Source organism: Hevea brasiliensis, chromosome 6 (assembly GCF_030052815.1).
Source record: "Hevea brasiliensis isolate MT/VB/25A 57/8 chromosome 6, ASM3005281v1, whole genome shotgun sequence".
Taxonomy (NCBI): Eukaryota; Viridiplantae; Streptophyta; class Magnoliopsida; order Malpighiales; family Euphorbiaceae; genus Hevea; species Hevea brasiliensis.
The window spans coordinates 105,090,713-105,105,502 of record NC_079498.1 but is presented as its reverse complement, the minus strand read 5'-3'; the positions used below and the strand labels follow the sequence as shown (position 1 = coordinate 105,105,502).

The following is a 14,790-nucleotide window of genomic DNA, read 5'->3' as shown; positions in this document are numbered from 1 at the left end:
TGTTGGTATATTAAATACTTTTTTTTTTAAAAGTAATTATGATATTCATTTCTCAGTCATTTGATTAATGACATTTATCTCCGGGGTCAAAGTAAAATAACTAAAGCCATAGGGGCCAAAATAGAAAATTAAAGTTAGAGTTCGCCATGGTACTACAACGAATGGTTAAAAGCTCAAGGAGCTTCAAATTCACTTAAACCCCGCTTTTTGTCTCTGGAAACTCCTAAACCCTAAAGCCTGTGTCTTTAGCCTTTACGAAGAATGGCAGACCCGAGTCAGTTGACTCAGCATATCGAATCATACGTTGACTCGTCCCGCCCTCCAACTCAGCAGGTTCATGTCTCATCCTCCTCCTATTCGCATTAGTTCCTTAATTTTAAATTGTTTCTTAAAGATTTGTTCTTGGGTCAAAATTGTTCAATTATTTATCAATTAGAGTCGATTATACTTTAATTTTTTCTTTTCTAAATGAAAGTTTTTTTTTTTTTTGAAATCTCTAAATGAAAGTTATTGTTTATGCTTAAAAACGCACATTTAACTTTCATTTACTTTCTGTTTACTAGTGGTATGGTTTTATTTATTTGTCTACTAATTGATAATTGTTTTACCTCAAGGTGGGCAGCTTTTGTTGAACTGGGAGTTCAATGTTACTACATTATCTAATTTTCTTTCAAAAAATTGTGAAAACCAAAAGCTTTTAAACGTAGGTTGCATGTAATTGCGTTTTTAACATGATATTTTGCTAATTTTGACTAGTTTTGGCTTATACTCAATTCATGTGTTAACTACAGGCCTCAAGTCTGGATGCAATTGTTTCCCTCTTGACGAATGATGCAGTAACTATAGGATCATTGGTATACTTCACTACTTATTATGGATCTTTGTGCTTAAACTGTGCCAGTCCCTGTATTATACATTACTCTTTTTGAAAATTTAGGTTAAGGAAATGGAGATGTATTTGACTATAACAGATGACATACTACGTGCAAGAGGTACCTTTTCTTACCTTGAAGTGTGTAACTTGGATGTTGATTGGTATTGTAAATGAATTAAAATGAAAACTGTATTAGAGAGCAGTTTTCTTTTCAACTGGTTATCACTGAAATTACTGATATATAGTTGCATGTTTGTGTTGTCTCCCTTTTGGAACATGGTAAGCTTTTGAGATGATTTTTTTTTCAAGGCTAATTTAATTCAACTATTTTGTTTGAGATTCTAATGTTTTTTGAAAATGAAAAAAAAAAACCTCATAACCTCTTGCATTGGTTTCCTTCTTAGGCATACTTCTCCTTGGAGAAGCTCTTAACCGTCTGTCATCAAAGCCACTAGACAATGCAACTACACATAGCTTGATAACATTCTTCACAGAGCGACTGGTGAGTCTGGCTTTATTTTTCAGCAACATAATCTATATCTAGGACAATATTCTTTCTTTTTTTTTTTTCAATCATGTTCTAGGTCTTTCTAATGTTTGTTAATTATCTGCTTCCTTTGTTTCTTCAGCTGTGTTTCTATTTTCTCTTTTTTACTCATGTTTCAGGACAATACTGAATGTGATATTTTAGTAATATGATTTTGTAAGTTTTATCAATAATTATTTATAAGAGCATGTTTGACTGCTGAGCTGGGATTTCCATTAGAGAATTTGTGAGAAAATGCACATTAAAAGGAGATATCAACGCAGAATCTGTATAAAGAAGTCTTAATTGAGAAATATTATCCAGTCTTTTGAGTCTGGCATGTTTACTTTTTTTACTTCAATTCAGTTGAATGGCTTCTGTTTCCTCTGGTTTAAATTCTTCTTCCTGCTCAATTTTGATGTTTACCTTGAAGTCTTTCTTCGAGTGTCTGTTGGTCTGTATTAAGTGCTGTTTTATGAAGGAAGCTTGGAAAACAAATGTTTGTTTGGAAGCTGCATGTCTTTGTGGGACAATACAAAGTCCTAATTGTTTATCATTTGATTGCTAGAAATTGTACAATAGAATAGATTTTATAAGTGTAAGGAGAGGATCAACTCAGTTGGTTACATTCTTGCATTGCGCCTATATCATTTGAGCTTAAGATGATGTTTTTCTATTTTCCTTTTTCTTACATGGTATTTGGTTCTTCCAAGCAATGAGTTTATTTTTGTTTCATTGAGGAAGGGCACAATACAAATATTGGAGAGCCTTTCTTCGGTTTGAGGTATATCTAAACAAGATTCATGGTTGCTTGGATCCATGCTCGAGGAAGTTTAGAGGAGCAAGTTTAGTTGATGACAAAAACCATCAATATTAATTAGTGTGTAAGGTGTTCATTCCGAAATAAATTGCAAAGTGAATATGTACTCTCAGAATGTTTCAAAATTGAACTTAGTACCTGATACCAAATTACCTTTTGTTTGCATTATTGAAGGTTTTTAACTGGCCAACATTTAAAATTGGTTTGGGCTATGGAGTTATACCTGTCGCAAAAGAGTTTTGAGGGTTAAAACCTTGGGTTCAGATCCATCCACTGAGGTTAGGGTATTTCTGAAATGGTGTTCTTACGTTAATCACAGCCTTAAGGTGTTGTGGAATTTTTTTTCAATTTTCATATTTGGAAGATTATTGCTCTTTGTCATATCATGGTTATTAAAAAAGAAGTATCCACTTATGTTGATGTGTTCACTGATTTCAATCCTTGAGACAGTTAGCACAGCTCTGCTAAAACACAACTTATACATGCTCGGTTCCTGTTACTATGTTATTCAATTATCCCCTTGCTTTTCTTTTCTTCTGTGAAACATGGTCAGACATGGGAAATGATTCTTTTCTTTAGATTATAAACATATCCAAGATGCTGATTTATAATTTCTTTTACGTTCTAAAGCTTTTTCTTTATTTTAGTCTTGGTGTTGTCATGATCACTTTATTATCTATTAAATTGCATCAAAATTATATGGATGATATTATACATAATCAGGCAGATTGGAGAGCTTTACGTGGTGCACTTGTCGGTTGCTTGGCATTGATGAGGAGGAAAAGTGGCGGTGTGGTCGCTAGCATTGATGCAAAAGCTGTTGCTAAGTCTTATTTACAGAATTTGCAGGTGCAGTCTTTAGCACAGCATGACAGGAAGGTAGGTGCGTTTAAATGTGCAATGTTAGTTCCAGGCTTCCAGCACACATAGATGTTAGAAGAAATTTTTGCTATGGAAAAACTTTGTACTATTAATTCTTGTCCAATTTCTTGGTGAGATTTCAGCTGTTGGTCTACATTTAAATTATTCTTGCAGGTTTGCTTTGAACTTCTGGAATGCCTACTAGAACATTATCCTGGTGCTGCTGCTTCACTGGTATTACTCTTGGTCTTCCTTTCCCTCATCTCATATTTGAAGTGATAGACTTCTGTCTATTCACGTGTGATTGTTTACAAGATGGAAGTAGAATTTTGTGTTACAAGATCAAATGCTGTGTGCTGAACTGCAGTCATTTTATAAATGCAATCCTTAGAGGTTTGGAGAATAGTGTGGAAAATTCTGGATGATTGGAACATTTGAGTTTTCGTTTGGGTTTAAAATGATATCCATGTAGCACTATGTCTGCAGTACAGATTGTGCATGATGTGCAGCATAACCATGAAACTCATTTACATGTTTGAAGTGTTGATGTTTATGCGAGAAAATTTGAGATTTAAATATGATACTTGGAAATTGGAATGGAATCTATATGATTCTAAAATGTAATGAAGTCTCTGGTCAGTTTCAGTTGTTTGAGATTCCTGTACAATTTTTAGAAATGAGGTTGCTGCTAGTGTTATTCTATTAATGAATGTAACCCCCCGTAACTTTGCTACTGGTATATTTTTTGAGTTAACCCTTCCTCCCTCCCATCCCAAATGCCTCTTGCCTCTTTTCTTAGTGATGTTTCGTCATGTTCCATGCCTTCTTTCATGCTCTGATGTTGATTGCATTATTGATTGTGCACTAGGGTGAGGACCTTATTTATGGAATCTGTGAAGCTATTGATGGAGAAAAGGATCCTCAGTGTCTAATGCTAGCATTTCACATTGTGGAGGTGCTGATGCAACTATTTCCAGATCCTTGTGGTCCAATTTCAAATTTTGCTGGTGATCTTTTTGGCATTTTGGGCTGTTACTTTCCCATTCATTTTACACATGTAAGTTTAGTGCACTTTGTTCCTGTCAGTACTCTGATTGTATCGTATGCACTTACCTAAGCCTTTTTTTTCTTTTGCCACTTGGCACAAGAAGCAAGTCAAATTTTGCATCATGTATTATATGAGGATAACATTGTCTGTTAACTGATTTTCATGCTTAAAAGTTTGAGAAATTATTTTGGTGTTTAATCTTTGTTTCCCTTACTTATCTGTAGTTAGTTAGTTGGTTATGTCCTTGATAACATGATTACTAGAGAGTTCAGGGGTCATATAGGGCAATTAGTTTTATATTTTCATGATTACTTTTCATTGCTAGACAAGATTTGGCCATTATTCGTTGGCCATTATAACTTTGTTTGTTATTCAGCTTATTAAGTTGTTCGTCAGAACCACTTTGCTTGTGGTTACTCGTACATTTGTTGTTATGGTTACACATGCCTATTGCTATATTCTAGAATTTAATAATGCTAAATGTATGGGCTGTCATTTTTTTCAGTTATGATATGTTGATTCAATTATTTTTTGCTATTTTTAAGCTCTTCTCAAAGTGAGTTCAATTATTGAACTTTGTTAGGACTTAATTTTAGTCCACAGAAATTGAGGAGAAGGAAAGAATAGTGAGGAGAGATAGGGAGTAGCAGAGGGATTCAGAGAAAGTAGAATAAGTTTGAGACTTTCTGCAAAAAAATCTCTCTTATGATTTCCACACTAATATATAAGGAGATCATTGGTATCAACCACAAAGACTTTGTTGAGAATTGTATTGCAATGGGCCAGTCTAATGGCATAAACCACCTGGTTTCCAATGAGAAGTTCCTTTCCAAACCCATGTGGGTTAGAGTGGATAACTAATTAGGGATATTAAACCAAAAAAAATTAGGAAAAGGAAACTCAAACTAGGAAAATATTAAACCTAATATTTCTAAATTATAATAATAAAATTCCTAAATAATAGAACTCTAAATTTCTTAATTTTACAATGAAAAACTAAATCAACATATTTCTTAAATTGAATCTTCCTTGACTTCCTTGACTGCATCATTAATGATGCAGGATTGACTAGAGATTTTAGGACTACCTACTTTAGGAAAAAATATGGGAAGTAGAGTTTTTTGCCTTTTTAGGAATATGTGTGATTTGTGATTCCTAATTAGTATTGGATTTTGGATTCCAAATTCTAATGTTAGTATGATTACAAATAATATAGTCTACTTTTTATGATAATTGCCAATTGATTTGAGTATAATAAAATATTGAGAATTTCTTTCTCACCCATTGGTTCTACATTAGCAGGGCTGCCCATATGGAAGATTATACCAAAGAGAAGGGAGAAAGAAAAAATAACTACTATGATTTGAATATTTTGATGCTTTGGAACCATTGGCAGCATGTTAGCGTTGATGTAAATATGATTTTTATTGTTTGTTTATTCCCCTTCTAGTTGCTAATGGTTATTGGCCTTTTAGACTAATATTGTATTATGTAATTACATGTTCTTTTCTGTTCCAATATGTTCTTGAATACTATTGATTTATCATAAGAATTGTTTTCTTCATTTGTTTTCCAGCCAAAAGCTGAGGATATTGATGTGAGAAGGGATGATCTCTCAAGGGCATTAATGGTATGTATTGTGGATCTTCATTGACGGGATATTTATTTGTGAATATTTTCTTGTTATAAGTATGTGGAAGTCTGAAAAACAACTTTACATATTGAAAATGGGAAGTCATTTTGCTATAAAGTAGCTTAGGTTTTTTTTTTTCTTTTTTTCCCTCTCTTTGACCAAGAAAACATTTTATGTTGACCAATTTTCTTATGCTTACTAGATATTTCCAAAAACGTGTTCAAAAAAAATATTTTCTGTGAAACAAACATTGCTTCAGCAAATAATAAAGGACAAGTAACATGAAAAAGGCACATGCAAATATTTGTCGTCTTAGTTTTGGGTTCAGTGGCATCTCACCAATTTGGTTACAAGAAAGCACATACTCTATGGTGAGATGTGATTATGAATCTTGAAAGGCTGCATATCATTCAATTATAATCCACTGATGTTTTAGGACTGTATTTGATGTTATATATGTTTGATTATGTATGGACTACCAAAATCCATGTTGGAAGTGTGACCTTCTATTTACCATTTTGTCTGGAATATTTTTTTTTTCTTCCTATTTTTCCTTCACAGCTTGCATTTTCTTCCACACCTCTTTTTGAGCCATTTGCTGTGCCATTGCTTCTTGAGAAACTTTCTTCCTCCCTGCCATCTGCGAAGGTCAGTTCTACTCTGACTTCTGTTAAATTCAGTTAGTAGTGTTGCAATAAGCATTCCTTGTATGCCAGAGGAATGTGGCTTTGTAATTTTAAGTTAATGGTGAGTCCATGCACTCTCAGGTTGATTCTTTGAAGTATCTTAGCTGCTGCACATTGAAGTTTGGAGCAGACAGAATAGCAAAACATGCTGGAGCTATTTGGTCTTCATTGAAAGATGCAATATATAGTTCGGGAGAAGAGCTTATGCCATCCTTTAATTCAGAACCAATAGATAATTCTGATTCTCAGAAGAATGAAATAGCAGTGGAAGCTTTAGCACTGTTGGAGAAGGTTATTGTCCAAAACAATGATTTGTTCTTAAGTATGATTATTGGTGATGAAGATGTAAACGTGATTTTCAACAACATCACTAGTTACAAGAGTTACAATGAAATTTCTTTGCAAAGCAAGCAGAAACTGCACATGGTTGGTCATATCCTTTATGTTTCTGCAAAAGCTTCTGTTTCCTCCTGTAATAGGGTTTTTGAAAGTTTCTTCCCCCGCCTGATGGAGGTTCTGGTGCTTTCAGTTGAAAAAACATCTGGGGCTTGCCAATCAATTGAAAGTTGTGTAAACTCCAAACAATTTAATTATGGATCTTTATATCTCTGTACCGAACTTCTTGGAGCATGTAGAGATTTGTTCGCAGCTTCAGAGAGTCTCTCATCACAATTTATATCTGCAAATGAGACATGTTGCCGTTTGCTTCAATGCTATTCAACTTCTTTAACAAGGACCTTCAGTTCTATTTTAGCAACTTGTACTAGTGGACCTACTCATGATGAAGATATGTATCTTGGAGGTAATTAAATACTTGGAATTTTGGATGATGAAGTCCCTTGAAGCAGGCAATAATCCTATAATTGGCTGTCCCTGCACCTTTAGTTTTGCAGCACTGTGGAGATGTTTTCTTGTGCACACACGCACACACACGCATAAATGTTTGTATTTGTTCATTTAAACTTCATTTGTTTCCTATTCGTCAGACAATAATCTTTTGGAGTGAGGGTGTGTTTTTGCGTGTGCATGTGTGCCTAATAATATATTGTTAGAAGTTTTGTGATTATGCCCCTCAATAAGCTTGCCTATTGATAACTTATGAACTTTGGGAACAAGTGGGAGGGAATCTGTCTGTGTATTGTGTTTGGTCCCCAAATCTTGCTACAAGGGGCAGTTGCTAACTTTTTAAAGGTTTTTAATACCCTTGCAGTCTTGCCTGTACGCATGGTTGAATTGAATTGTTCATTCCATTCAGTATCAATTTTAAACACTTGTTTTAAAAGAGTGGGCTTTCCTTCGGATCTCAAAAAAGTTGAGGGCAAGGAAAGGAAAGGAAATTTACAGGTCAATGGGCTTTCCTTAAGCTAGATGACAATTATCCTTTCCTTTCCCTCAATGCTTTTGACATCCAAATGGGGTCATAAAGTAGGAAATTGTACTTTTTAGGATGCCTGTGCAGTGTACCTGCACATCTACGGGCTGTTCAAATTATTGGTTTGGCAGGTATCCATCAACTAATTCCTTGCTACTTGCTATTCTTAAGAGGGAGAACGCATGTAGTATCTGTGCTTGATTCAATATCCCCATCTCGGGCATTTAATTGGTATTTCATGATGTAAATCTGGCCATGCTACTGTTGCTGGATATAGAATGTGAGCAAGAGCTGAGGAATAAAAGAAAAAAAAAAATCTGTTATATATGCAAAATATGTCCTTTTTAAAGCGTACAGTTATTTTTTCACTCTTCACCTTTTGTGATTTCTTTTTTGGCCATTAGCTGAGTTTGTTTATTAATAATGAGAATAAAAAAATCGGAATTTTGATTATATTGCTTTTAATACTTGAATCGACATGCAGTGAAGGGTTTACAGATTTTGGCAACATTCCCTGGAGGCTATTTACTATTATCAAAGTTGACATTTGATGATATCTTGATGACATTCATATCAATTATCACTGTGGATTTCAACAAGACATTGTTGTGGAAACATGTGTTGAAGGCACTTGCATATATTGGCTCATTTATTCATGCAAGCAATGAGTTTGAGAAAGCAAGCTATATGGAAATTGTTGTTGATAAGATCATTTTGTTGGCATCATCTGCTGATTATGATATGCCATGGCCACTCAAACAAACAGCCATCTCTAGCATTAGTACAAGTGGGCAGAAATATATGCTGAAAATTGTTCTTTGGATGGAAGAAGCGATACACGCCAATCTATCCGAGTTTTATGTATGTATAGCCAATGATATCTCCATGCATTAGTTTGGTCTGATGAAACTATTAATCTTATAAAAACTCATTGCTTGTTGAAGAAAAGATAATGGTTCAACACCTTTGTTCCTGGTCCTTGATGTTGCTTATATTCTTCATATATGCACTTTAATGTTGAATATGCCCTTGATTCAAATTTATTAAGCATTATCAATAAAATGTCTCAGGATAGCGCCAACTTGGTTGTGAGGATATTTCATGGTGTTTTTTTTTTTTTTTTTTTTTTTGTAGTTTTAGTTTTTTTCCCCTTTCCAGACTAATTTTTTAATATCTAATTTTTTATGATGCTAGGTCGAAGGACATCTAAAGTCAGCAGAGATCATAATTCAGCTTTTCGAATGTTATTCTAATGAGTTGCTTCCATGGTATCCAACTTGATATTTTCCTATTTTATTACCTGCTCATGAGTTCTAGTTGAGCTATACCAAATCTTCCTAGTTCCCTGCATTGAAATGTCCATTGATCTCTGCTACATATGGTCTATTAGCTTCCAACTTCCGCACTGTATGTCTGGGAAGTTCACCAGTCGGAGAAATTATATGATTCTGTGCATTGATGCATTAGTAATTTTGTTTCAGTTTAATTTGTTTAAAGATTTTGGTTGTTTGTGTGCATCAATTATTGAAGGTACCTTTGATGTAAGGAGGTTGGATCCTCATTAACAATCATGCACTGTTCTGACTGTATTTGTAAGTTTCTTTTGTTTGTGGTAAATATTTAAGTCTCTGTGTAGTTGCACCTACAGAATGTGTTTCTGGTTTGTTGTTCTAGTCCAATCAATCTTTCTGTAATTCAAACATCTTATTGTCCTTTTTCATATGATGATATGATGACCTAGATTGGAATATCTCTAAAAATAACCAATTGCCGCGATCTTGTCTCGTATTTGTACTTTTTCTTCATAAGTTAAGACAGATAGTTGAGGGAGAGGGGGTTGTGGGGCAGAATGAACTATATCTGGTCTTTTAAGAGCTAAAACTAGTGTGTTATGGTTTTGTTTGGGAAGGTGGGGGTGGGGACTGGGGAGTGACGTAATGCTTTAGTATACTTGTCTCCTGTTAATAAGGAATTTTATTTGAACGGATTCAGGATCCAGAAAAATGAAGGTTTCGAGGAGGCTTTGTTGCAATTTGTCGTCAATATATGGAACCAAATTGAAAATTGCATGGCTTTCTGCATTTGGGTGCATGAAAAAGTAAGTAATGCTGCTTGCTATTTTGATTGTTCCAAATTTCCTATTAATTTTCATTTCATTAGTTAGTTGTTAGGGAAAAACTCTTCGTTTTTGCACTGTAGGCTTGCAGTGGTGGGGAAAAAATCTACTTTTAAGTGAAAATTTTTGTAATTTGAGAATCAGTGATAACTGAGTGTTATCCTATTATCAGGAGCTTATTGATGCAACAATGAAGTTTATGAAGCTTGCAGTTGCATGCTGTTCAGTGGAAAGGCAAAACATAATAATTCATAAAGCTTATAGTGTACTTTCTTCAAGCACTTCTTTACTACTGAAGGAATCCTGGTCTGACATTCCAGTCCAATGGGAGAGGTTTGAACCAATTCAAGAAACAGACAAATTTTCCACTAGAGATGAGTGGATTCTTTCTCTATTTGCATCAGTGATTATAGCCCTACGTCCTCAAACACACATTCCAAATACAAGAATAGTGTTGCATATATTAATAACTGCTTTGCTTAAGGGTTACATTACTGCAGCGCAAGCACTGGGTTCTCTGCTTAACAAATTGGACCTGAAGTCCAATGGTACTGGTATTTCAGGTTCTTGCACCTTAGAAGAAGCAATTGATATAATTTTTAGCACAAATTTATTGAGTTATTTTGAAAATGGTCCTTTTGGGGGATGTGGTAGAACAAGCAATGGTGATGAGATCAGTTCCTCTAATTTATTCCCATTTGCTCCAAACAATGAATTGCTACAAATCAATGTCATTGTTGGACTAGCATGGATTGGGAAGGGTTTGCTTATGCGAGGCCATGAAAAGGCTAAAAACATAACTATGGTTTTCCTAAAGTGCTTGTTGGATTGTGGAATTGGTACCTTGCCATTGAAACAGGGCTCCTCAGAAAACAGTTTCAAACAAGATGTGCATCAGTCTGTGATGAAAGCTTCAGCAGATGCATTTCAAATTCTTATGAGCGATTCTGAACTTTCTTTGAACCGTAAATTCCATGCAATAATAAGACCACTTTACAAGCAACGGTTTTTCTCTAGCTTGATGCCTATCCTGCAGCCTTTGATAACTGAAGCCGATTCATCATTCTCGAGGTACATGCTCTTTCTTGAACTAATCAGTTGCTTTTAGCCTACTGTTAATCTTGTGGCAGTGTACTGTTGATCGAATTGGTCCTGATGTGCAATATCATGATTTACGTTATTGATGCCACATTTCTTTGTGCAAGATCATGATTTACATTGTTGATGCCACATTTCTTTGGGGATAATGGCTTTTTCTAGACAAATTAAAAGCAGGCTCCACTGTTAAAATATTATCTGTTTTGTTTTTCCTAATTGTTCATCTTTCACGTCCTATTGAACGGCACACAGGCTCCACCAAACTATGGTTTTCCTAAAGTGCTTGTTGTTGGATTAGTGATTCAAATATTGGTGGAGTCTGTACTGTTTGCAGAAAGGATCTGCATGAATTGCTATTTTTCATTGCAAGTCCTGAAATCTTAGTAAGCTTGTGTTAAATATTTACTCTCTTGTTTTCAGTGTCTTATCATTGTTTTGTCAGATTCTACTGAGTACTGACACCCACATTTAGTATCATGGCTAGTATTTTGAAAAAACAATATTTTGTTATTTATTCTTCTTTGCCTGTTTCTAGCATTCTTTTTGCTGCTGTTATGACTTTCTCTGAATGTCTTTCTTTTCCCCACATGAAAAAATAGTTAGAATGTTTGGTGTGTTTCAGTGTTTCTTTATTAGTAACATGAAGTGCTTTGATTTCAGATCTATGCTGTATCGAGCTTTTGCTCATGTTATCTCCGACATTCCACTAATCGTTGTCTTGAATGATGCAAAGAAGGTTTGTTTTGACATCTTAGAAATTCCAGTACATTAGATAGGAAGCATTTATACTTATTTCAGCCAGGTGTCTTTTCTTCAGTTAATTCCGTTATTGCTGGAGGGCTTAGCCTTGTTATGCAAGTATGTTTTGGATAAAGATGTCATGTATGGTCTCTTGCTGGTCTTATCAGGAATACTGACAGATAAAAATGGTAAGAATATTTTTATCATTATTCATTTGTGTTTAACATAAATTTAAGTTTTTTTTTTTTTTTTTGGTAATGAAGTGTATGAGTGTGAAACTTGGTGACATAATTTCACAGCAATTGTGCATCTTCACATATGTATATCTGACCTGAGCTATTGTCACATGTATTCAATGTCGGAGAGGAAATGAAATTTTATTCTTGCATCAGTTTTCTGAATCAGATACTATTATGACTTCCCTGCCAATTTCTTATTGGGGCTTTGTAAGAGCTTTCTGAGGAGTTGCCCTTAGAAGACAATGGAGTCTAGAGCAGTGTGATTCATACTCCGAAGAATGTTTTCTTATGGTTTTTATATCTGGATGTTTTTGAAGAGTTATTTTTCCCTCTATTTTTTCCACCCATTTGCTGTTCACTTTTCTTCTTGGGCTCCATTAATTTGAAGCCTGGAGTTGAAGTTTTGAGCAACAATCCAATTTTTTGATATTGTTATTGTGCAGATAGGAATAGGCTTTGTGTATTGTCAAATAAAATTGTGTACCTTTTTTAATTGCAGATAACCTACAATGTAGTTTATCTCTTAGGTTTCAAAAAATGTTGAATGGTTATAAAATATCAGGAATCCAGACCTAAATACCTCATTAAAACCATAAATTGGAAAATGGGAGCTTTAGCGAATAGCTTATGGGAGTTCTAAAAAGAAAAGGTAGAGAAACTAGAAATCTCTCTCAAGTGTGAATATGTAAGAAAGATAATTGGTGGTTTTGTCAGGAGAGCTGCTCCTTCATTCTCTGACTTGATTATGGAATGCCAGAAGACTCCTTGGCTATTGAAACTTATAGAAGTAGATGGCTGTATTTAATTAGAGGAGTCATCTTGGAGAACTTCTGATTTTTCCCTTCTGAATGGAACTGATCTTGATATTACTGTGTACCTTGGCTGCCTTCCATTGGAGGGTTGATGTGTCTTACATCCATCTCTATTTCATTCCCTGGGTGGATACTGCTATATGGAAGAAGAAATATAAGAAATAAAATGCATTGCTTGAAATTCTGAGCAATAGATTTTGTAATTTCTTGGCCATCGGTTAGCGTTATCTCTTGTAAAATCCTTTTATATTAATGTCCTTTTGCATTGGCTTTACTCTACTTGTTAATTAGCCCTAATCTAAAATTTTCAGATCATGAGGCTTGCTTTTCAATAGTTATTTATAGGCAGGAATTTATCTGGTTATTAGTCACTTCTAAGGTTCCAAGGGCAGTGTGGTAGAAAGAGGGATTTAGTTTTTCGAAGCATGTGCATTAAGCTTTCTAGTTTTTGAGCATTCTTAATTCTTCTCGAGCTTTATTTCTAATCATTATGCAGTATCCTCTGGTGTTGCTGACTGTTCTTGTTTTCTTCCATGGAATATACGCTTCTGACTTCTTGTCCCAAGTTGTCGAAAATGAAAATTCTTTATATTGCATAGATCATCAGTCATCACCTGTTTACTATCAGATTATGTTTTATGTCATGGTGACTCTCCACTTACATTTATTTGCTTGTGCATGCAGGAAAAGAAGCTGTCGTAGAGAATGCTCATATTATCATTAAGTGCCTAATTGAACTGGTTGCGTACCCTCATATGATGGTAATAAATCTGCCTACTTGTAATATGAATTAATAATTTGAAGCTAGTTCATATTTCTCGTTCCTGTAAATGTCATATTACCTTCCACTATAATTACAGCTTAACACTGAGTTTAACACATACCTTTTGGGGATTTACTTTTGTAAAATTCAAATTCTTGTCATTTGATTCTAGATGATTTGATTTAAATTTTGAATGGCCAGATTTTGACTTTCAGCTTCTGCTCTACATGTTTACTTCCTACACTCTCCGCTTATAGATCCAGTGTTTGGTTTTGACCTTTCACATATATATGGTGACAATTTAATTATTGATGATTTTTCTCAGCTTGTCCGGGAGACAGCAATTCAATGTCTTGTTGCCATGTCAGAACTCCCTCACACAAGGATTTACCCGTTGAGAATCCAGGTTAGCTGAACCATGTTGTTGGTTAACACTTCCATAGGTGTATTTTTTGCTACTTGCATTATCTGGAAAGGTGTGACACTGGACAGGGATATGATTTTCACCTCTTTGATAACTCAATTCTTGGCGTCTTCTATGTGACAATCTGCCGCAATTTCTCGAGAGAATTATGGGACAAACTGACCCAATTTCTCGAGAGGATTAACTTGCATCATGCCACTTGATGGTGGAGCCCATTGGCCACTGGGGCAAGCAAATTGATAATTTTGACAACAGCAGTATAACTAATTATCAGTCTTTTGCTTGACATGATACTAGTTTTCTCAACCTCAGTGCGTTTCTGACTTCTATTCATTTTCAGGTATTACAAGCAATGTCTAAAGCACTTGATGATCCAAAGAGGGCTGTTCGTCAAGAAGCTGTTAGGTGCCGACAAGCATGGTCAGTGCTTTAGATCTTTACTGGTGTAGCTTGAAATGATATACCTGCAGATTCATTGTCATTGAGTTCTGTTTTTGTCAAAATAGGGCATCAATTGCATCAAGAAGTCTTCATTTCTGAAGAACACAAGCATTCTCAGGCCGGCTCTGCCAGAAAAATCTGGTGACATGATTATGTTTTTGTTCACCATGTCTCCACAGTAAAATTTATGAAGACAACTGCAATTTTCCTCTTATACGGTTCCCCAAGTTTTTATTGATGTACATGTTGACTGCAAAAATAGTTTAAGGTACAAAATCACCTGCAGTAAATTACATTATTAAGCAACGAAGATACCCATTCCTTGTGGCATGAAAG

The 14,790-nt window shown here is 34.8% G+C and overlaps 1 protein-coding gene across 3 annotated transcripts; it reads left to right on the top strand.

Annotated features, from left to right (window-relative positions):
- Positions 1-174: 174 nt before the first annotated feature.
- On the top strand, positions 175-14,764 carry LOC110655683 (MMS19 nucleotide excision repair protein homolog). Of its 3 annotated transcripts, XM_058149022.1 has the most exons (20): positions 175-333; positions 792-854; positions 938-992; positions 1,279-1,376; positions 2,944-3,099; positions 3,256-3,315; positions 3,950-4,138; positions 5,706-5,759; positions 6,324-6,410; positions 6,530-7,250; positions 8,305-8,681; positions 9,015-9,088; positions 9,813-9,918; positions 10,109-11,007; positions 11,695-11,770; positions 11,852-11,963; positions 13,511-13,587; positions 13,915-13,995; positions 14,354-14,433; positions 14,520-14,764. In XM_058149022.1, the coding sequence occupies exons 1-20, from the start codon at positions 262-264 to the stop codon at positions 14,551-14,553; spliced, it is 3,471 nt and encodes a 1,156-aa protein (XP_058005005.1). In that variant the 5' UTR covers positions 175-261; the 3' UTR covers positions 14,554-14,764. The 3 variants fall into 3 exon arrangements, with proteins under 3 accessions (XP_058005005.1, XP_058005006.1, XP_058005007.1); XM_058149023.1 differs by lacking the exons at positions 175-333; positions 792-854 and having other exon boundaries at positions 960-992; positions 2,948-3,099; XM_058149024.1 differs by lacking the exons at positions 175-333; positions 792-854; positions 938-992; positions 1,279-1,376 and having other exon boundaries at positions 3,082-3,103.
- Positions 14,765-14,790: the final 26 nt, after the last annotated feature.